Below are 24,836 nucleotides of genomic sequence, written 5' to 3'. Positions count from 1 at the left end.
TATTTTCTCATTAATTCACAGAGATCTCTAGAGCTGTCTCTCAGGTCACAAGATGCTTCCCAGCCAACAGATAAAAAAATAGAGGTGAAGTCTCCTTCAGTACACTCACAAGAATTGAATCAGGCATGGTACGATTGGATGTGCCTATGTGATGCAAAAGAGAAAATTATGACAGCTCAGTTGGTATGTCTTATTATTCATGTTTATTAAACTACATTGTATGGAATTATGATTTTGAATTTGTAGACTAATAACTGTAATTTTAATGACAGATTTTTGTTCCAATCTGTATGAGTAACCACTATAGTTTGATAGTGGTTAACTTTATGAATCAGACCATTCAATATTTGGATAACAGGGAGTATGATGACAGGCACAAGCCTTTCTATAGAATTCTTGGATCTATTGTGATAAGATTTTTTTTTGGTTTATAAAAGTAAATTATTAAAGTAAATAAGAGTACTATTAAAGTAAATGAAAATGTATTAAAAGTATAGATTATAATGACAGTTAAAAAATAAGATAAAATATAAAGTAAAAGATGTTCTGATTAAAGTAAATAATATTTTTATTAAAGTAAAATAATATCTATTAAAAGTACACATTATATTACCTATAAAAATATAAAGTAAAAGATGTTCTGATTAAAATAAATCATATGTTTATTAAAGTAATTTATACTATAAATTTGTTTTACTTATATATTACTTTACAAATGTTAAAGGTGGAGAAAATGTCAAACTTTCTAAAGAGAATTAATCATGAAAAAGCCGATGAAATTCTTGAATATGAGTTTGATGAAGTTAACTTCAAGTGGAAGACACCAAGATATACTCTTGATTGTGGTGTTTTTGCAATGATCCATATGCTGTGTTTTTCTAGAGAGACTTTTGATTCTGACCTTGATTTAGCAAATAGGAGAAAGGTGTATTATGCAGAAATATGTGCTACTCTTGCTTTGGCAGACATAAACACCAAAAGAAAACAACTTGAGAGAAAAATTTCAAGGTTTAGGGTGGTTAGAAAACTAGAGAACGAGAAAGGGGTAGAAGATATGATTTGTGTTTCCGATTTCTTGAAGAAACACAAGGAAGTAATGGATAACATGAGTTTGCAATGCTACCAAGTGATTGACTACTTAGCAATCAATGATGGTGAAAACTTTCCAAACAAGAGGTATGTTTTAGACTTCCTAAAAAACAAATAATCATATTGCATTATATATAAAATTTTTTGGCATAAGTTTAACTTTAACTTTAATTCTACATTACAGCGAAGTAGTTGGCTGGTTTATAGATTCAATTGAAATAGGAAGGCAAGATTGTAACGCTTTGCTCAATGAATGGAAAGTTTCAAGTAATGTGATCACTGCTTGGTCAAACCACCTGAATAACATTGAAATGGAAAAAGACAGGTCTGAAAATGACTTGGTCAGATACTTTTTTGGATTTAACTTCGTGGTAAGTTTTTCAAATTAACTTTTATAATTTAAAATTCTGCATTAAATAAATATTAGAAATAATAATTGGTTTTTTTTTTTTTTTGGAAGGATGCTTTAACAATGTGTTTGAATGCTCATGGAAAAAATGGAGTAACAAGTCTGCAAAAACTATGGATTGATTGGAACACTTCACAATCATTAGACTTGGATGCAGCTGAATGTGTAAGACTGAATTAATATTAAAGTAGAACAATATATGTTTAAAGTAATTAAAAACAGGTTTAAAGTAAATATGTGTAAAACAAATTTATATGCAGGTATTTATATCTCTGAAGTTAGAAGATCATTATTTTCTTGCTGTGATAAACTTCAAAGATGAAACAATTGATCATCTGGACAACACTTTGTACGAGACAAATGAAGAATATGAGCCTGTATAGAGTTTTATCTTAGAAACGGTAAAGAATCAATAGATTAAAAAATTATCTTTAAATTCATTTTTCAATATCTTATATTATACTAATATTCATTGCATTGCAGGTGATACAAGTACAGAAGTTGTTTAAAAAAAGGAAGCATCCACAGGCAAATGATATGCTGTCCTACAAGCTGAGAATAATTGAACTTCCATTCCAAAAAGAAAGAGAAGATAATTTCTCAGCAAGCTATCTACTGCTGCATTTGAAGGTTTATGATGGTGCAAATGACATAGGATTAGGAACAATAACAGAGGTAAGTTACCATACTTTTTTTTGAAGTCGTTACACTCTAGAACTAATCTATACTTAGAGTATAATTTATTTATAATTTATTTTTTTTATAGGAATTTGCAAGACTGAATCACCATCATATAAGAACAGTGCTTGACCTACTTCTCAATGAAAGAAATAAAATGAAACAGAAACTGCTAACAAATGTTGAGGATTGGGAATAAAAGAAAGAATCTGAACAATTGTAAATGATATCAGTAGACTTGAATATATCATAGATATTAGAGTACTTGAAGTTGTGTAGTATTAATGCAAAACTTTTGTTAAGTAGTGGTTGAAGATAAGTTACTGGTGCAGCTTCAAGTTCTGCAACTTCTAGTTTTGCTGCTGTAGCTTCTACTTCTGCGGCTGCAGCTTCAAACAGTGCCGCTAATGCTACAGTAGCTAATGCTATGTATCTGTAGTTTTATGTGTTTTTTTGTGATGGATGAAAATAGATTTTGGGTTAGTGTAGGTTTAGGGAAATGAATTTCAGGGACTGTTGTATAGCAATTTGGTAGTTCTAGTATAATATTAGGCCTTATTTTGGTTAGCATCAATTATAAATGTAAAAATTATGTGATGCTATTTGTAATTAAAACTATGGCTTTAGCCACTTAATATAATATTTCCAGTTTGTGTTAAAAAAAGAATACATATTATATATCTAAGTTAAATTACTAGGATTGTTCTTTCTCAAAAATGATGGTAGATATAAAAGTAAATGTAAATGGTGTTAATGTAAATAACAATGTGTTTAAAGTAAATGAAAAAAGTTTTAAAAAAAAATCTTTCTGAAATGTGGTGTTCGATATTAAAGTAGAGAAAAATACTTTTAAAGTAATAAAAAATGAATCAAAAGTAGAGATGGAGATGGGAAAAAGTATTAAAGTCAAAAATATGTTATTCGATTATAAGTAAATGAAAATAATGTTTAAGTAAATAATACTATGTTTAAAGTAAAAGGAAAAAAGTTTTTAAAAAAACTTTATGAAATAAGGTGTTCAATTTTAAAGTACAAAAAAATACTGTTAAATTAATAGAAAATGGATATAAAGTAAAGGGTGAAATGGGAAAAAGTATTCAAGTCAAAATCGTTGACCCGACCCGAATGACCCGATGCATGACCCAAAATTGACCGAATATCATTGACCCGAAAAATGACCCAAAACCCAAAATTAACCCAACCCAATCCATACCCGACCCGAAAATGGAGTTGACCTAATCCTGACCAGACTCCCAAGCTCACCCGACTCGAAGTTAACCAACCCGAATTTGACCCGAAGAGTTTGACCTGAAGTGTTTAACCAACCCAAATATGATCCGAAGTGTTTGACCCGAAGTGTTTAACCAACTCGAACGTGATCATACACCAAACTGGCCTGGGGATGGGTCAAGTCTCCTACTTCATTTGCCTCACTGATATCCATAGGTGGAGGTGGTTAATCGAATTAATACCATAACCTATGTTGATCGAATTACAACCGGCCTTACATCTTATTAGATTTGGTACAAGTTTAGGTGAGTTTAATAACCGGTCAAATTACATTTAAGTAAAGTCAATAATTAATGGTTAGAAAATTAACTCATTCTAGAATTTTAGTCAAACTGGGTTCAAGTCAATAATTTTACGGGTTATAATAAAGTTGAAATCACCAAGTCAATAATATATGGGTTACATTTGGGTCGGGTCATTTACACGTCAATTCATGTTCAAAATCGGTATCAAATACTCTTTTCAACTTGGGTTCCATGAAAAATGTGACAAGTATTTTAGAACAAAAAATGGATATGGTAACAAGTATTCTAGGACAAAGGGAATAATACAAGAAATTATCTTTAATTTTGTAAATAAGAACATTATATAAATCAAATAATTCATATGATATAAAATGTGATAAAAGTAAATGAAATATTTCATAAAGTTAATGTATAATAGCTAAAAGTAAGTAAACTAAACTTAAGTTCTGTAGTACAAATACTAATAGTAAAAGTAAAAATATTACAATAATAAAAATAATAAAAAATATTTGTTCATTAAATCTTGATCTTGATCTTCCAAAACATCTTCTAATTTCCAGGTTTATTATAATAATTGCACAAAAATAAACATCAGTTATTTGTCACAAATTAAAGTAAATAAATTAGAATGTAAAGTAAATAAAATTACAACTTAAAGTAAATAGAAAACGTAAAGAGGAAAAATACCAAATAAAAAAATACCAAGTATAATAACACCTGCACAAAATAAAAAGTAAATGAAGTTACTGTTAAAGTAAATAAATAGAAGTTTAAAGTAAATGGAACACACTTAAAAGTAAAAAACCTAAAAGACTACTTGTTTGGACAGTTTCTACTATCATGGGAAACACCAGATTGCCCACAAGCTCTACAGGTTCTGCCTTTTTTAGATTTTTCTTCAGTAGCTATTTCTTTTGCACTCTTCAACCTCTTTGAACTTCTGGCAGAACCTTTACTAAGACACTGATTTGGAGGCAAAATATTTACATCAACTTCATTTGACCCAACCAAAACCTAAATATCAGCATCTTTCACCTCTTTTGAACTAGGTGCATTTTCAGGATTATTCTTTGATATAATTGCTCCTCAAATGAAGATAATGTCCTAATAAGCTCAGATAAATCATCCTCAGATTGGTCAGTTAAACTCACACAACTGAAAATCTTGGACCATACATCATTGACCAATTGCTTCTTCTTATCATACTTAGAAGCATCAACCAGAGCAACATCTATGGCATAAGCTTTCTTCAGAACATCTTTTCTCCAACGATTCAAGATATAAGCATCAGGAATTTCACGTATACACTTGCCTTTCATAACAAACAAAATGTGTCTACATAAAACACCTTGACTCTCAAACATTCTACAAGTACAACTTGACTCATATGTTGCCAAGTCAAAATTTACATCAAAATTTTTCCTTTTCTCATGATCAACAATAACAGAAAAATCCACACCATCTCCATACAGAGAACTACAACTTTCAACACCACATGAAAAATAGGCTCCCTAGCATTCTTCTTGAAAATCATAAAATATGGCACGAGTGTAAACAACAACAACATGCTTTTCCAAGTGTAAATTAGTAACCAATTGAGGCTCAAGTTTATTAAGCCTGTACAACTCATCCTGTTCATGCCTTTGAGCATCAAGAGCAGTTTCATAACGGACAAAGAATTCAACACAGGTCACATGAGGGTTTGTAAAATTACAAAAGAAATTGTTTTCACCTTCAGACGTAGATGTAGAACGTAGTAGCCCACCTATAAATAAGTCCCTAAAATATGCAGGAATCCAAAGATGTTTAATCTTGAACATGTATGCAAACCACTCATGATTAACAAGATTAAACTCATCCATTACACTATTCCAGCCATCAACAAATACATGAGGATCAATCTCTCTATCCCAAACTACTAAACTTAGCTTTTTTAGGAAATCATTTTCATTACAAAAAGCAGTTCCAACATTTTCAGGTACCTTCCTCATTATGTGCCACATACATAGCCTATGTTTAGTCTTGGTAAAAACCTTTTCTATGGAAATACCCGTTGCAAGATCTTGATCAGTGATAATACAAGAGGGTTCTCTTCCCATGCACTTCAAAAAAGTTTGAAATAGCCACACAAAAGAATCTATGTCTTCTTTAGATAATAGAGCAGCACAAAATGTAACACATCTCTTGTGATTATCAACATCAGTAAAAAGGACAGAAAATCAATGAATATTTATTTGTATCATAGGTAGAATCAAAAGATAAAGAGTCCCCAAATAATTGATAATCTCTTCTACCAATAGCATCAGCCCAAAAGACACGGGTCAAATGCCTAATTTCATCAACACAGTAATCAAAATAATAACCCCCTTTACTGGTTTTCACTTTTTGTTCAAGGTTCTGAACAAACATTGCACCATCAGCATTAGAGATATAAACTTTCAAGTCCCTAAAATTTTTTTTGAAATCATTTTTACTGCCCCTGACATTTAGAAACCCATCACAAAGTTCTTTCATGATCCTATAAGACATAACAACCCCTATATTTAACTTTGAGTTGTCAAAAATAAACTTCTTATGAGCAAAATTTAAACCAACTTCATGTTTAGTAACCTGCCTAGTAATAGGTGTAGAAAAAGGGTGCGAATAAGATTCATAAAAACAATACACCATATACTTCCCACTAGTACAAAACCTAAATTTTATCTTAGCAGGACAACCAACTCTCTTCATAGTCTTTCTCTTTAAACAAGCACCTTCAACTTGTTTACCAGATTTCTTGTTATTTGTCACATACCCTTCTTTGCTACATAATAAATATTTAATTACAGTAACTCCTCTACCAGCAGGATCATTCTTATTCTTTTGTGATTTAGTAGTACTAGAACGGACTTTAAATCCACACTCATTATCATATTTGTAATAAAAGGCAATACCATCTTGAAGGGTATCAAATATCATTCCAACAAAAGGTTTGTTTTCAGAAGAACAACATGGCATATACTCTTTATCACCTCCAGAATTATAATATATTTTAGGAAGCAAAGGCTGAGTGGGTGTTTTGAAAATTCTTACATTGTTATCTTCAGTAGTGATAGAAGAAGAACAATGCTCTATGCTTTCAGACATGTTCCTGAAAAGTAAATGAATAGAAGGAAAAAGTAAATAAACAATAAATAAAAGTAAATAAACTATAACTAAAAGTAAACAATATTTTTTAAAAATATGCTCTACGCTTTCAGACATGTTCCTGAAAAGTAATTGAATAGAAGGAAAAAGTAAATAAACAATAAATAAAAGTAAATAAACTATAAGTAAAAGTAAACAATATTTTTAAAAAATAAACTAATAAAAACTATTAGAGATATACTAAAAAGTAGATGACTCAAAGCATAAAGTAAATAAAAAAAATTTAAAAAACTTGAAGAAACTAAAAAAAATGAAGTTATAAGAATTAAGTAAAACTAATAATGAAAAGTTAATGACTGAATGCAAAAAGTAAATTTAAAACAACAACAAATTATACTACTAGATTAATAACAGCAAGCAATATAGCAACTATATGTAGAAAACAAATACATTGAATCCGTGAGTGTAAAACCATAAAATAGGAATTAAAAACCAATATCGTAAAAATAAAACCCAAAATCAAACACTAAATTATATAGAATAATTCAAAGAACAATTAATAAGCAAAAATTAAGAAAAATTACAATAAAAAACCCTAAATCGAAAAACTCAACTCAAAATAAACAATGAAATCAAAATAAACAAACAAAATACAAATATAATTACAAAATTACCTCAATGAATGAAAAAAATCGAAGAATACGGGATAGGCTTAAGTCGTATTCACCTAAACAAAAATAAAACCTAAATCCTCTAACTATGTAGATAGGGAAGAAGGGTCCAACCACAGGGAAACAAGTCAATTTATTCCTAATTAATTAAATGCAATCTAAATTATCAAGTAACCAAATTGTTGTAAAAAGGTAATTAAATACTAAAAGGTAAGAGTAGGAAGGGAATAAAAAGGGATGTAATTCAATGAAGGGAAAACCTAGGGCATAGGTTCACTAATAAACAATATTCCGGGGTAAATCATAATAAGCAATCATCAAGCATCAATTAATCAGATTATAAAGGGCTCTCGCTACGTATTACAATCACAGAGTTAATTTACCGGTATTAAATCTCATCTCTCGAATCTTGACTTAACCATTTATAAATTAATCCGCCTATTGAAACTAAGCCTAAACATCAATTCTCATCTGTCAAATCTCGAATTAATATTGCTAAACTCATACAATTAAATCTGGCCAAACCTAATTGCATAACATTAAATCAATCAATAGGAAATTAATCAAGCATTGAATATCAACAATCATAAATTACCTCTTCATATTATTTATTAGATCCCCATAAACCCTAGAACTAAAACTACTCAAACATAATTAAATCTAAACTAATCAAAACAATAAAGCAAGACATGATGAAAGAATTAAAGAAAATAACTAAAATTAAAAGAGAAGAAATTGTTACCAAAATAAATCTGGATTAAGGAATGGAGTTAAGAACAAAGTTGAGAGAATTTAAGAGAGAGAAAATATTATAAGTAGAGAGAGAAAGTCTAAAAGAGAAGGTAATCAAAATTACGTACAAAAATCGTACTTAAACTTCCCTAAAACAAATCCTAATTGAAAACTAAAAATCTCGACAATCAGGTCCTCAAAAAACACGCGCCCGATCGGGCCCGCCTTTTTTCTCTCGCTCTTCCTGGTGCACTGCGGCTGATCGAGCTTACTCTCACCCGATCGGGCGCGACTTCATGCTGATGCTTCTTGTGCGCGCCCGCCCGATCGGGCCCGGCTTTTGCTTCGAGGCTTGGACTTCGATTGGGCTCGATTCTTTGGCCTAATCCGGATTTCCTCTTCGGGTCTTGAATACTCGATCCAATTTCCCCGGCATTGCATACCGAGCCCTTAATCACCGGCTCTAACCGGTCCTGGGCTTCAAAAATGGTCGTGTCCTCCTAATGCTCGTAGTTGCTTCATGAAAAACCCGGAAAACGCTCCAAAAGTGCAATTTCCTACAAAACTCAAGCAAAACTACAAAAACACTAGAAAACACTAATTAGTAATAAAAGTGGCTCTGAAGAGACAAAAACACTACTAATTATGACCAAGGGACGGGGGTAAAACACTATATAAATTGGATATATCAAACTCCCCTAAGCCAAACCTTTGCTTGTCCCTAAGCAAAGAGCTCATCAATGAACATATAAAACATGCTTCATCCAAATAAACAAAATCAAGCACAAACGATTCAAGGCAAATCTAATGAACATGCTTCAATGTCAATCAATCTCATTCATCTAATCATTCTTCCACCCCAACAACTGTCAAGTAGAGCAAACCACATGAGTATATAGAATTCAAGACTAGTGCTCACACACTCAACTCTCATTTATGTGGCGAGTAAAAGATGTACTCGATCGCTCTCCAACCAACCCCTTTATATATGAACAATGCCCTCCCAACTCACACTCTCGTGTGTTTAAAACAATGTATGCTCAACCTACTAGTCGACTCGAAATATGTCAAATCATAAATTGCATTGATAAAAAATACTTTCACATTCATACAACTCTTATGCACAAAGGTCGAAAGGTCTTTAAAGCTTATAATGTAAGTTTACGGTAAAGGGTAGGATAAATTTAGGAAAATGTGAGAGTAAAACCATGCTTAAGGGAACCATATCCTAATAAAACCCAAGGTCAAAAACAAGTGATGACCAAAACATCTCCAATCACAACTTAACTGCACAAAAATTCACCAATCATATACACAACACAATCCCAACACTTACATATTCACTCACAAAGTATGATAATATGAAATAGAGTGAATTAAAATAAACTTTGAACTACTTATTCTTTTTCTTTCTTTTTTTTTTTTTCAAACTTTGAACCTTTTTTTTTCTTTTGATTTTTTTTTTCTTGAGCAACCTTCAAATAGAACATTTGAACAATTGAAACAATTCTTTTCTTTGCTCTTTTTTTTTCTTTTTACCTCATATTGGAAATTTTCAACTTTGAAACACAAAACATCAATATTTTCCAATCATAATATCAAAGAACAATCACTCTTCTTTTATTCCCACATTGTGCAAATAATATGCACACTACAACTCCCTCACCTCACCAACTAATAGCTCCCTCAAGCCAAGCTTGGGACTAGTAACCAATGGGGCTCATATAGGCTTGTAATGTGGCTTAATAAACAATAAAAAGGGCAAAAGCAACAACATGGGTAACTGTAGGGAATAGTTTCAAGCCTTTAAAATCCCACTAGCTTGAACCCCACTGTGATCATACACTAAAGTACGGTGGCGTCCAAAAGGGAAGAAGATAGAGCAAAAGAGTCGCCAACAAGTTTTTTAGGAACTTGTAAACCATTCACGAGGTGAAGGTTACACCCCTTAACGATCCAAGAGATCGTCAACTCCATAAGGTCATGAACCAAATAAGGGTCCGGGGATGAAGGTACAAATCCAACCTAAAAGAGATTGAACCTGCCCTAATAATAGGCCTCTACTTTATTCTGATCGTATTCATGTGCGCTTTCTGACTAACATACAATCAATAGGATTAACCCTAAACCTGTTTAATCTATGTTGGTTGAATATAATGCACACATAAACTATTATTGGCGATCACTTGAATTATAATCACAATTAACCCTAACAAGATTATTAATTATCTTATTAAGCGTGGTTGCAAGTACAAATTCCCTTTAAACATGCAATAAAGGTGATCAAGCAATAAATAATAAATATAATACATATCAAGCAACATAATAAATAATCATCAATAATCATAATAACCATAAATTATAACAATTATAATCATAATCATGTTCATGTTAATATTAAAGCATAATAATAATAGCAAGATCCTAGGCATGATACTAACAAGATTAATAACAAACCCTAGCATGTCACTAAGCAATAAAAATCAAATATTTAACCCTAACATGATACTAACAATCATAAATATTAGGAAGAGAATAAAAGGCATCATACTTTTAATCATACTTAATATTAAAGTTACCCTAGACATGATACTAGGAATCAAAATAACAATCTAAGCATGATTTCTATATCATAATATCAATTAAACCATTAAATTACTTACTTTGATGCTTCGTACCTCTTTCTAATAACAAAATACACACGTTAGTAACTTCAAGGAAAATAATAATCAAAACAATTAAATTAAATAATTGAAATAGAGATTTGGGACCAAACCCTCAGAAATTAAAACCTTTCACGTCTAGGGCGAAGGCAACTTCGAATATGGCTAGGTGTTTCAAGATCTTGTGAATGCGTAATTATTTATTAAAAAGCAAAGAAGAAAGAATGCATAAATTAATGTTATTGAAAATTGATGAATGAATGATGTAAAAAAGAATTGAATATTGGTAATTGAAAAAAGTGATTGTTGATGATTGAAACCGGAGTTTTAAATACGATATTTATAGAGAAAATCATCCAAAAAAGATAATTTATCAAAACAGAGTCTGAAGATCGAAAAACTAACTTGGTGCCAGCCCTGGCTCATTGGCGCCAGGACCAGTGGCTAGCGCCAGGCGCCAATGGCTGGCGTCTGGCGCCAATCCTGATTCCAGGCGCCAAGGCCTGGGGTTGGACGCCAATTTAGATTTCAACGCGTTTTCGAAATTCTGATAAATTTCCCGTACTGGAAGATAAAATAATATAATTTCAGTCGAAAATGCTATTTGATCTAATTAAAACTCTGAAGAGTCCTAACTGAATTAAGAATGATAAAACCTTCTAGAATGTTCTAGAAGACCAAAACCATTCCTAATTACATTACGAATGATAAATCATATTAGGCCCTCCCCTAGATCATTGGGCCGTACTTAAAGCTCAAACCGGGCCCAGTTTAGTAAATTGGCCATAAATTCCTCAATATTCATCGGAATTGGGCTTATAATATATCGTTGGAAAGGTCTTTGCAAACCCCATCCAACTACACCACTATTGGACCCATATCATGGACCAACCAAACTGGATTGGCTGTTTTCTTAAAATAAAGTTTTCAAAAACAGAGAGAAGAGAAAAGAAAAGAAATAAAACTTTCCGCAACACTAGACCTTTCCACACTTTCGTTTCATTCGATTATGATTCGACGTGAAAGGTACTCATCACCGGGTTTGGTTTTGGGGAGACACAAATGGGTGTCTACAGTAACAAGAAGGGAACAAATGTATCTAATATCGTCTGAAGGCTACCTAAGAGAACAAATGCCTTCGTCCGCCTCAATGTGCATAATATTGAGCCATACAAACATTACTAATAGTTGCAAACCAATACTCAAATTCCTTGACATACCAGGAACTATCATACATTCCTAACCAAATCAAGTAGTCAAGCACTATATTCACAATTAGTTGGCAAAATTGACGCATGTTTAGGAATCCAAACAATTAAACTTCAAATCATGATCAAAAAATTCACAAACCTCATTATCATATACCAAGAATCAAAACAATATTTTCCAAGTATGGGACATAGGGAAGCATGATTTACAATTTTTTTAATTTTTTAATTTTTTTTTTATTTTTTCATAAAGGAAAGCAATAAAAACTACACTAGAAAGAAATAAATCTATTCTAGAAAAGCAATAAATAGAGAAAAAAGAGAAAGAGGTACCATATGTACAAGAAATCTCCCCGCAAGCCAAATCAAGCAATCCCCTCATTGACTTGGGAGTGTAGCTAGGAGAAGCTACTCCTCGTCATCATCCATACTCTCGTAGCCTCCTCCATAACTCGAGCCGGCACCACCCTGACTCGTGCCAACACCACCGTAGCCCGAACCACCTGCAAAGTAGTTAGGATCTACATTTCCCCCCATACCCCCAAAAGGAGCATCGCCCCCATATCCATGGACTGAAGAGTAGTGCACATAAGTACCAAAAGCTCCGGGGGTCGAATACCCTCCTTGGGGGTATTGGAACTAATTCCTCGGGGGGAATAGCCCCTCGGCATGCATAGTCATCGTACATAGGGTATAAATGTAACACCCCCAAAATTCGAGTCTTTAAAACAATAAGAGTAACCTTTAAATTTCAAAAACCCAACCATCGAACTCTGGGAGTGTTACTGCTACACTTATTTTCCGTAGAAAATAAATGCAAAGCAAAAATAACATAATATTTAAATAAACTAAGTGGTCTAAGTTGTGGCAAAATAAAATAGTCATTACATCAAAACTGCAATTATTTGAAACCAATAATTAAATTCGGGAATAAACTAAATTGTCTTAGCTATGTGATTATTCTAACGTCTCCTCACACGTAACCGAGTACCCTTTTTACCAACCTGCAAAATAAATCAGAAACAAGAAAAGAGAGAAAACTCCCAAAAATCAGATAAACTGAGTAATTCCAACTCCATCCCGTAAAATAAATAATTTTAGTTCAAAACATTATATATATAATATAGTCTCATAAATATTTTAATACTCAACCAAGTTCAAATAGTCACATAACATATTATTACTTTATTTAAGATAGGGAAAGAGAACGCCAGTAAGCCGGGACTAGTCCCTGTCACCACCTACTTTACAGAGGGTCGCGCGTAACCCCAATTGGCCATAAAAAAAACAGAATGTCCCTAGTGTGCACACCCCTAGCTAATACCCAGTGATTAGGAGGAAGACTAACAGCAATATACAATAATTTAAACCAACTAGTAGCAACCATCACTACTAGTGGGCAACCTGTTCTTCACCATTTCGAGTTTCATTTCCCTTCTTAAATTAAATTTCACTGTACATTTTATTAAATTATATCATCCCATTACACTGTACACAAGTATTGCACAAACCAATTTAATTTCAAGTAACAATATTTCAATTTCAGTATTATTAGACCATAGTCATCCTACATGACATATAGACCATCAATCACGTATAATCAATCATCCAATACCCAAGATTATATAAAAAAAAAACTCGTACGATAACAAATAATCATATTTTTTTTCGAAATTACATATACTAGTACACAAAATAGAAAGCTCATATATAATATATGATTCCATAATATCATATGATAGCACACTCATCACATATAATTACATAAGCACGTATTTGACACATAATATTTCAAAATAATTTCCTAACGGGATTCTAAAGATGATGGACATTGAAAATTACCTTGATCGTGCGTAAAACTCAAGGTAATCAACCTCCGGAACGTTCACTTAGTAGCCTCCGTCTACAAATAAACGATTCTAAGTTAGATAAATATACGACTATATATAAAAAAAAAATTGAGGGTGTGATTAATTTATCACAATCCATAATCTAGACACCCCAAAACAAAATATAAACAACTAATTATAGAGTTAGATGGATCGTATTATATCATCATCATCTCCACCATTATCATCATCACCATTCACCACCATCATTCGTCCATCATCATCACTAAAATCCCCAAATTTCCACTAACCCAAATCCCAAATTCCACTGAAACGAATTTTTTTTTTTTTTTTTTTTATTATTATTTTTTTTTATATAGAAGAGATAGTTTACCTAAGAAAAGATTGAAAGTACGGTATTGAAATTTGAGGTTAAGGGGGCTTTATATAATTTGAGTTGTTTAGCATTCTAGAAATTTCACAAGATAAGGGTCAAACTTATCTTGAGTTTGTTACATAAACTCAGTAAACAGATTTTCAAAATTCTTTTTTATCAGCTTTCAAACCAATCTCTGTATGTTATCCAAAATCAGTTTTTTTTTTTTTTTTTTTTTTTTTTTTTTTTTTTTTTTTTAATCAAATCCGAAAATAATAATAATAATAATAATAATTTTTTACAATTTGAAAATAATAATTAGTTTTAAAGTTTATTTATTTATTTTTGAAAAGAAATCGTTGACTAAAAATACTCCAAAATTAATACTCCAAAATTTGGGGTATTACAATAAACCCCTCCCGAGATTCCTCTCTACATGACCTACCCTCCTATCTAAAGTGCTTAACCTAGAGTCTAGGTTTTGCACCATGCCCTCCACTCTCCCTTGCCCTCGCTCTATGCGGTCGAGTTGGCTCCGAAAAGCCGAAAAGTCATAAGGGGCATGGGGGTCGATATTATAATCGATGGAGGAGGTGGGCATGCCATAGGTGTAGGGTTGGGGTGGTGGTTGGTAGTGTGGTGAATGGTGGTGTGGGGAATGGTGGGGTTGTGGTGAAAGGTGAGGTTCATGAACCTCGCCTTGACCGTTTATCTCAAAAGTGTAAGAAGGCTTCCCCTTCTCAAATTTGGTCAAGGCGGGGTTGGGTAGTGTAAATGCTTGGTCTCTCCTACCCGATTCCCGGTGGACTATCCACCAAGTCTCACCGCCCATAGGTTGCACCCAGTTTAGGCCCTCTAAGTATGCTAGGTCCATGAGGGTAGAACCCTCCACTTTCCTATGCCCGGTCGGGTTCCATCCTAGGTGTTTCACAGCTATATGGGTCACCAACCCCCCAAAGTAGATAGGCGCCCTAGACCTACCCCCCTCGGCCGCATTGGCCGCCCTTTGAAAATGTTGGGCTATCCTATGTGGTATGTTTAGTTTCTCAGCGTTAGGAATCATATAGGAAGCCAACAGTTCAAGTTCATCCCTCCTAACGTTTGCCGGTTCATGCCTCCCAAAAATTGTGAGGCCGACAAACCTTTGCCAAAACTTTGGGACGGGATGTTGAATCCACGTCCCTTTGACGTGTTGGAGGTTAAGCAAACCCTCCGCGGTGAGTCTCTTGTTGACCACTGCAATGTGGTCTTGGGAGGGTTCAATAGTGTAGACACCCATTTGTGTCTCCCCAAAACCAAACCCAGTGATGAGTACCTTTCACGTCGAATCATAATCGAATGAAGTGAAAGTGTGGAAAGTCTAGTGTTGCGGAAAGTTTTAATTTCTTTTCTCTTCTTTCTGTTTTTGAAAACTTATTTTAAGAAAACAGCCAATCCATTTTGGTTGGTCCATGATATGGGTCCAATAGTAGTGTAGTTGGATGGGGCTTGCAAAGACCTTTCCAACGATATATTATAAGCCCAATTCCGATGAATATTGAGGAAGTTATGGCCAATTTACTAAATTGGGTCCGGTTTGAGCTTTATATGCGGCCCAATGATCTAGGGGAGGGCCTAATATGATTTATCATTCCTAATGCAACTAGGAATGGTTTTAGTCTTCTAGAATCTTCTAGAAGGTTCTTTTCATTCCTAAATCAATTAGCATTGATAAATTGACTTTTGACTTTTCAGAGTTTTAATCAAAATCAAATAGCATTTTCGAAGAAATTATATGATTTTATCCTCCAGTACGGAAAATTTATCTGATTTTTGAAAACGCATTAAAATCAGGCTTGGCGCCTAACCCCAGGCCTGGCGCCTGGCGCTAGTGCTGGTGCCTGGCGCCAGCTAGCCAGGGTTGGCGCCAGCTCTGTTTTCTTAGCGTCAAACTCTGTTTTGTTTATTTTATCTTTTTGGCTGATTTTCTCTATAAATATCGTATTAAAAACTCCGTTTTCATTCATCAACAATCAGTTTTCATTCGCAAATCATTGATTCTTTAGCATTCTCTAACTCATTCATCTCTTTCTTTCTTCCTTTTCTAAACTTTGTGTTTTAATACAAAATTCCGCATTCGCAAGATCTAGAAACACCTAGCCATATTCAAAGTTGCCTTCGCCCTAGACGTGAAAGGTTTTAATTTCTGAGGGTTTGGTCCCAAATCTCTCTTTCAATTATTTAATATAATTGTTTTGATTATTTATTTCCTTGAAGTTACTAACGCGTGTATTTTGTTATTGGAAAGAGATATGAGGCATCAAAGTAAGTGCTTTAATGGTTTTAATTGGTTTATGATGTAGAAATCATGTTTACATTGTTATTATGATATTCCTAGTATCATGTCTAGGGTAATTTTAATATTAAATATGATTGTTACGATGCTTCCTATGCTCTTCCTAATATTTATGATTGTTAGTATCATGTTAGGGTTAAAGATTTGATTTTTATTGCTTAGTGACATGCTAGAGTTTGTTATTAATCTTGTTAGTATCATGCTTAGGATCTTACTATTTCTATTATGCTCTAATATTAACATGAACATGATTATGATTGTTATAATTTATGATGGTTATGAATATTATTATTATTATTATTTTGATGATGATTATTTTATTTATAATTATTATTCATGGTGTTGATTATTTATTATGTTGCTTGATTATATTTATTCTTTATTGCTTGATCACCTTTATGCATGTTTAAAGGGAATTGGTACTTGTAATCGAGCTTAATAAGATAATTAATAATCTTGTTAGGGTTAATTGTGATTATAATTCAAGTGATCGCCAATAATAGACTTATTTGTGCATTAATATTCAACCAACATAGATAGACAGGTTTAGGGTTAAACCTATTGATTGCATGTTAGTCAGAAAGCGCACATGAATACGATCAGAATAAAGTAGAGGCCTATTATTAGGGCAGGTTCAATCTCTTTTAGGTTGGATTTGTACCTTCATCCCCGAACCCTTATTTGGTTCATGACCTTATGGAGTTGACGATCTCTTGGATCGTTAAGGGGTGTAACCTTCATCCTATGAACGGTTTACAAGTTCCTTAAAAACTTGTTGGCGACTCTTTTGCTCTATCTTCTTCCCTTTTGGACGCCACCGTACTTTAGTGTATGATCACAGTGGGGTTCAAGCTAATCGGGCAAAATTTCCCTTGATTTTCTTCCTTTCTTGCGCGCCCGATCGGGCGTGCCTCGCTCGACCGGGCGAATTAATGCTCCGATAAAATCCATATTTCGCGCCCGATCGGGACTCCATGCCCGATCGGGCATATTTGGCTCGAATTTTGACCTCTAGGTGCGTGCCCGATCGGGCGAGCCTCGCCCGATCGGCCCGTACCCAATCGGAAGCTTCCTTTTTTTTCAAACTTTTTCTCTTGAAGATTCCTTACTTTATGATCTAAAACCTGTACAAAAACACTTATGAAAGGTAAAATTTCACTCTCCTCACCTCTCTAAAAAAAATAAAAATAAAATAATATAAAAAAATAAGAAAAACTAGTCTAGAAAGCAAGAAATACGGGTTGCCTCCTGCAAAGTGTTGGTTTATCTATGTCTCGCACGACCCTCTTACCATATTGAAAATCAAAATGAATCGGAACCGCTTAGGTGAAGTAGTTCAACTGCACCAATCGTAGCCCCCTCATGATATAGCTTGAGTCTTTGGCCATTAACCTTGAACTCGTTACCATGTTTATCGAAAACCTCCACAGAACCAAATTTATTAGCCCTTTTTACAGTAAAAGGACCTGACCACCTTGACCTCAACTTTCTGGGAATAGTTTAAGTCTAGAGTTGAACAACAAAACTTTATCACCCTCTTTGAATTCTCTCGGAAGGATCATTTTGTCGTGCCATCTCTTTGTCTTCTCCTTGTAGACACAAGCACTATCATAGGCCGTCAACCTAAACTCATTGAGTTGGTTAAGTTGAAGTAACCTCTTTTCTCACGCTAATTTGGCATCCAAATTGAGCTCCTTAATAGCCCAATATGCCTTGTATTCTAATTCGACCGGGAGATGACATGCTTTACCGTACACGAGTCTATATGGAGTAGTACCTATTGGGGTCTTAAACGCAGTTCTGTACGCCCAAAGGGTGTCATCCAACTTATCGCTCCAATCTTTCCTTGACTTTTCCACCACCTTCTCTAGAATGGCCTTGATCTCACAGTTGGAAACTTTAACTTGGCCACTAGTTTGGGAATAGTAAGCTAAACCTGTCCTATGGTAGACACCATACTTTTTGAGGAGGGTGTCTAACTTCCGCTCATGAAAGTGAGATCCTCCGTCACTGATTATCGCTCTAGGCACGCCAAATCTTGGAAAGATAGTCTTCTTAAAAAGTCTTTGGACCACCTTGGCATTATTAGTAGGAGTAGCGATGGCCTCAACCCACTTGGATACATAGTCGACGGCGACAAGTATATAGCGGTTCCCTTTTGAAGAAGGGAACGGACCCATGTAATCAACACCCCAAACGTCAAAAATTTCAACTTCCAAAATTCCAGTTTGAGGCATCTCATGCCGCCGCGAGATGTTGCCAGTCCTCTGGCAAGAGTCATAAGCCTGCACAAAAGTGTTAGCATCCTTAAACATGGTAGGCCAATATAAACCTGACTCATTAATCTTGGCCACCATTTTAGTGGGGTCGTGATGTCCTCCATATGGTGAGGTGTGGCAACTAGTAAGCACACCGTGAACTTCCTATTCGGGAACACACCTGCGAAATAATCCATCTGCACACTCACGAAACAAAAAAGGATCATCCCAAAAATAATGTTTAACATCAGAAAGGAATTTCTTTTTTTGTTGGTAGGAAAAGTCAATGGGTAGAGTACCACCCACTAAATAATTAGCAAAGTCAGCATACCATGGGTGTTTCTCTACAACTGCATATAGGTTGTCATCAGGGAAAGAATCATCTATAGGAAGAGAATCCTTACCCTCATCATACCTGATACGTGACAAGTGGTCTGCCACTACGTTCTCTGCTCCCTTTTTGTCTTTTATCTCGATATTAAAATCTTGGAGCAAAAGAACCCAACGGAGTAGCCTTGGCTTTGATTCCGCCTTAGCTATCACGTACTTCAACGCTGCATGGTCAGTAAAAACAATGACTTTAGAACCAACAAGATATGATCTAAATTTTTCTAAAGCATATATAACAGCAAGAAACTCCTTCTCCGTAGTGGAATAGTTGACTTGGGCTTCATCCAAAGTTTTGCTTGCATAATAAATAGCGTGCAAAACTTTGTCCTTTCTTTGTCCGAGCACGGCTCCTAGTGCAAAGTCACTTGCATCGCACATGATCTCGAAAGGGAGATTCCTATCGGGAGCACATATGATGGGTGCTGATATCAAAGCCTGCTTAATCCTGTTAAAAGCCTCAAGACACTCGTCAGTAAAAATAATAGGGGCATCCTTGAGTAAAAGCCGAGTCAGTGGTTTAGCAATTTTAGAAAAATCTTTGATAAAGCGACGATAAAACCCCGCATGACCCAAGAAACTTCTAACTCCCTTAACATTAACTGGGGGAGTTAATTGCTCAATCACTGAAATCTTAGCTTTATCTACTTGTATGCCCTTGTCAGATACAATGTGACCTAGAACTACTCCCTCTGTCACCATAAAGTGACATTTCTCCCAGTTTAGTACCAAGTTGCATTCTTCACATCGTTTTAAAATTTTAGCGAGATTTATTAGACATGAATCAAATGAAGAACCATACACGCTAAAATCATCCATAAAAACTTCCATAATAGACTCTATGAAATCAGAAAAGATGCTCATCATACAACGTTGAAAGGTAGCAGGGGCATTACATAAACCAAAGGGCATTCTACGATATGCAAAAGTGCCATAAGGGCATGTAAAGGTTGTCTTTTCCTGATCTTCAGGGTGAATCGGAATTTGGAAAAATCTCAAATACCCATCCAAATAGCAAAAGAACTTATGGTTAGCTAACCTCTCAAGAATTTGATCTATAAAGGGGAGGGGGAAGTGGTCCTTTTTAGTGGCAATATTTAGTCTACGATAGTCAATGCACATACGGCACCCTGTTACAGTTCTAGTGGGAATTAACTCATTTTTCTCAATAGTGATCACAATCATCCCACCTTTTTTAGGCACTACCTGCACAGGACTTACCCACTTGGAGTCAGAAATAGGATAGATAATACCTACATCTAGTAATTTCATAACCTCTTTCTTGACTACTTCATGTATGTTAGGATTCAATCTTCTTTGGGGTTGAATGCAGGGCTTATAGTTATCCTCTAAATGTATCCTATGCATACAAAAATCAGGGTTAATACCCTTGAGATCATCAATACTGTACCCAATTGCTTTCTTATGGGTTTGAAGAACCCCTAGAAGTTGGGAAGTTTGTAGGTCATTAAGTGCAGTACTGATGATCACGGGGTGTAGTTCCTGTTCATCTAGAAAAATATATTTTAAGTGAGAAGGGAGAGGTTTTAGTTCAGGTTTCTTGACCTCTGCAAGTTTCAATTCCTGAACTAAATTTACTACCTTCATTGTCTCCTTGGGGTCTAACTCCTTTAAGGAAAGAGCTCTTTCAATATCCTGTACTTCATTACCCCAGACGCTTACATTATCTGCAGATAAATTCCCACAAAGAATTTCCTCTAGGGGATCCCTTGCAAGAACATATGGCAAGCTATCATCACAAATATCGTCCATTATATCAATTACATCAACATAACAACAATTTTCCTCTAGCATAGGCCCTTTCAAAACTTTACCTAAATTAAAAGTAACATTATCATCACCAATAGAAAGGGTTAGTTTACCATTTTTCACATCAATAATGGCTTCTGCAGTATGGAGGAAAGACCTACCTAATATAATGGGTATTTGTGTATCCTCTACCATGTCTAAAACAACAAAATCAACAGGGATAAAAAATTTACCAACTCTGACAGAGACATCCTCTAAAATACCTAGGGGTATTTTATAGAACGATCTGCCATTTGCAAAGTTATATTAGTAACTTTTAATTCTCCCATATTAAGTTTAGCACAGACAGACGATGGCATAACATTGACACTGGCACCCAAATCACATAAAGCTTTATCAATAAAAACATTCCCTATATGACAAGGGATAAAAAAACTACCGGGATCCTTTAATTTAGGAGGGGATTTATTTTGCAATAAGGCACTACACTCCTCTGTAAAAGCTACACTTTCTACCTCATTAAAGGCCCTTTTCCTAGTCAGAATGTCTTTCATAAATTTAGCATATGCAGGAACCTGAGTGATTAAATCAGTGAAATGAACTGTTACCTGCAAGTTTTTCACAACCTCTAAGAACTTACCAAATTGTTTATCAAACTTACTCTTCAATTGTCTATTAGGGAATGGTAGTTTGATAACCGGGCTCTGAACATCTACTCCCTTATCCTAGGATTTACCCTACAAAGAAACATTATAAGGGTTAGTATCTGTTTGTAGCCCTACAGGGTTAGCAGGATTAGCGTTTGGTATAGAGGAATCTGGATCAGGAACTGGACCATCTTCCTTTGGCGTAGGAGGTCTATCATAAAGTGAACCACTCCTTAGAGTGATTGCATTGGCATGATCTGTAGGATGGATTGGTAGTGATAGTAGAGCTCCATGCTGACGGGATTGTAGGGTAGATGAAAGTTGTGCAATTTGATTATCCATGATTTTATTGTGGGCTAAAATAGAATCAATTTGCGCATCCCTATTCTCCATATGCTTTTGCATGTTAGTAAGCATTGCTCTAATTTCTGTCATAGCAGGGTCAGGAGATGATGAGGATTGTGCTTGGCTATTCTGGCCAGAATTTGGATGGTAATATTTCTGTTGCGGTGGGGGTTGCCGTTGTGGTTGTTGTGGAGGTGGAGGGTTTTGTACATTGGTACTCCGGTACGAAAGATATGGATGGTTCCGGTAACCAGGATTATAAGAGTTGGAATATGGATTATTCTGCCTATAGGTTTGGAAGGCATTAACTTGTTCCATGGAACTCCTACAATCTTGCTCCCAATGCCCTACAATTCCACAATTTTCACAAAAAGCTTCATAATTAGAAACAGCAGAAACATTAGCTACAGAGTTAGGAGTAGTAGTAAGATTATCTAATTTTTGACAAACAGATGTTATTTGAGCTTGCAAAAAGGATACGGAATCAACATTATGCTTTCCTTTATTTGCAAACCCTCTCGGATTCCCGTATTGGGAATTGTGTATTGCCATATCTTCGATAACCTGTCCGGCATCATCCACATTTAAATTCATGAATCTCCCACTAGCTGCAGAATCTTGAACTGATCTAGATGAATTTCCAAGTCTATTGTAGAAAGCTTGGATCAATTGCCATTGTGCTAGATTGTGGTGGGGGCATTCTCTCTTTAGATCCTTGAACCTCTCCCAAGCCTCATATAAAGTTTCATCGGCCTCTTGAGCGAAAATCTGAATAGTACTCTTTAGTACAACTGTTCTCTCTGCAGGGTAATATTTATTATAGAAATTCAAGGCAAGAGTTTCCTAGTCGGTAATACCAAGTGCAGTTCTATTTAAACCATTAAACCATAATTTAGCTTTTCCACATAATGAAAGGGGAAAAAGAATCTCCTTGATTTGGTCCTACGTGACCTCGGCTTGTCTAATGGTGTTACAATATTGGCAGAAATCTGCAATGTGAAGATTAGGATCTTCACCCTTAGCTCCACTAAATTGCTTCCTCTCTATCATAGTGATAAATTGGGGCTTGATCTCAAATTGAACTCCATCAAGAGCCGGAGTGGGAGTAAGGTGCAGAAAGTCTGTGAGCTTCGGCTGCGAGTAGTCACTGAGCTTCTTTTGGGCCGTCATCTCTGATTCTGAATCTAAAGGAATTTCTGCGTCGCTAGAATCAGAGGGAGGGTCTCTTCGATTGTTGTCTTCCTCAGAACCCGCCAGGATTTGTCTATAAAGACTCCTTTGCCTATAGAACGAGCGCTCGATCTCAAGATCGAATGGAATGTAACCTGATCTGGAACACCTGGGCATAAACAAGGAACTAGAAGACAAACATGAGAATTGCCTCAAAGAACTAACGTTCTCTGAGACAAGAGGGGATAATCTAAACTACAAAAAATAATCAGAAAATAAAAATAAAACCGTTTCCCCGGCAACGACGCCAAAATTTGACAGGCTCAAGTCGTATTCACTTAAATAAAAATAAAACTTAAATCCTCTAACTATGTAGATAGGGAAGAAGGGTCCAACCACAGGGAAACAAGTCAATTTATTCCTAATTAATTAATTGCAATCTAAATTATCAAGTAACCAAATTGTTGTAAAAAGGTAATTAAATACTAAAAGGTAAGAGTAGGAAGGGAATAAAAAGGGATGTAATTCAATGAAGGGAAAACCTAGGGCATAGGTTCACTAATAAACAATATTCCGGGGTAAATCATAATAAGCAATCATCAAGCATCAATTAATCAGATTATAAAGGGCTCTCGCTACGTATTACAATCACAGAGTTAATTTACCGGTATTAAATCTCATCTCTCGAATCTTGACTTAACCATTTATAAATTAATCCGCCTATTGAAACTAAGCCTAAACATCAATTCTCATCTATCAAATCTCGAATTAATATTGCTAAACTCATACAATTAAATCTGGCCAAACCTAATTGCATAGCATTAAATCAATCAATAGGAAATTAATCAAGCATTGAATATCAACAATCATAAATTACCTCTTCATATTATTTATTAGATCCCCATAAACCCTAGAACTAAAACTACTCAAACATAATTAAATCTAAACTAATCAAAACAATAAAGCAAGACATGATGAAAGAATTAAAGAAAATAACTAAAATTAAAAGAGAAGAAATTGTTACCAAAAGAAATCTGGATTAAGGAATGGAGTTAAGAACAAAGTTGAGAGAATTTAAGAGAGAGAGAAAATATTCTATGTAGAGAGAGAAACTCTAAAAGAGAAGGTAATCAAAATTATGTACAAAAATCTTACTTAAACATCCCTAAAACAAATCCTAATTGAAAACTAAAAATCTCGACAATCAGGTCCTCTAAAAACACGCTCCCGATCGGGCTCTCCTTTTTTCCCTCGCTCTTCCTGGTGCGTCGCGCCCGATCGAGCTTACGCTCACCCGATCGGGCGCGCCTTCATGCTGATGCTTCTTATGCGCGCCCGCCCAATCAGGCGCAAGCTTGCCCGATCGGGCCCGACTTTTTCTTCGAGGCTTGGACTTCGATTGGGCTCGATTCTTCGTCCCAATCCGGATTTCCTCTTCGGGTCTTGAATACTCGATCCAATTTCCCCGGTATCGCATACCGAGCCCTTAATCACCGGCTCTAACCGGTCCTGGGCTTTAAAGACGGTCGTGTCCTTTTAATACTCGTAGTTGCTTCATGAAAATCCCGAAAAATGCTCCAAATGTGCAATTTCCTACAAAACTCAAGC

General features: G+C 34.9%; 2 protein-coding genes and 1 non-coding gene across 3 annotated transcripts; 1 reads left to right on the top strand and 2 right to left on the bottom strand.

The window, feature by feature from the left end:
• Window positions 1-5,222: 5,222 nt before the first annotated feature.
• Window positions 5,223-5,810, bottom strand: LOC145640370 (protein FAR1-RELATED SEQUENCE 5-like). The gene has a single exon (XM_081691661.1). It carries the CDS (start codon window positions 5,808-5,810, stop codon window positions 5,223-5,225), a length of 588 nt encoding a protein of 195 aa, XP_081547787.1.
• A 100-nt stretch (window positions 5,811-5,910) lies between these two features.
• LOC145640369 (protein FAR1-RELATED SEQUENCE 5-like) lies at window positions 5,911-6,837 on the bottom strand. The gene has a single exon (XM_081691660.1). The coding sequence runs from the start codon at window positions 6,835-6,837 to the stop codon at window positions 5,911-5,913; it is 927 nt and encodes a 308-aa protein (XP_081547786.1).
• A 15,903-nt stretch (window positions 6,838-22,740) lies between these two features.
• LOC145641197 (small nucleolar RNA R71) lies at window positions 22,741-22,847 on the top strand. The gene has a single exon (XR_014115259.1). It is a non-coding gene; the product is annotated as a small nucleolar RNA R71 (small nucleolar RNA).
• The last annotated feature ends 1,989 nt before the right edge of the window (window positions 22,848-24,836 follow it).

The sequence above is a fragment of the Chenopodium album genome, chromosome 7 (genome assembly GCF_948465745.1).
Source record: "Chenopodium album chromosome 7, dcCheAlbu1.1, whole genome shotgun sequence".
NCBI lineage: Eukaryota > Viridiplantae > Streptophyta > Magnoliopsida > Caryophyllales > Amaranthaceae > Chenopodium > Chenopodium album.
This window is presented reverse-complemented; position numbering and strand designations above follow the sequence as displayed.

Coding starts and splice junctions, on each gene's coding strand:
- LOC145640370 (XM_081691661.1), bottom strand. CDS start 5,810: ATGGGAAGAGAACCCTCTTGTATTATCACTGATCAAGATCTTGCAACG.
- LOC145640369 (XM_081691660.1), bottom strand. CDS start 6,837: ATGTCTGAAAGCATAGAGCATTGTTCTTCTTCTATCACTACTGAAGAT.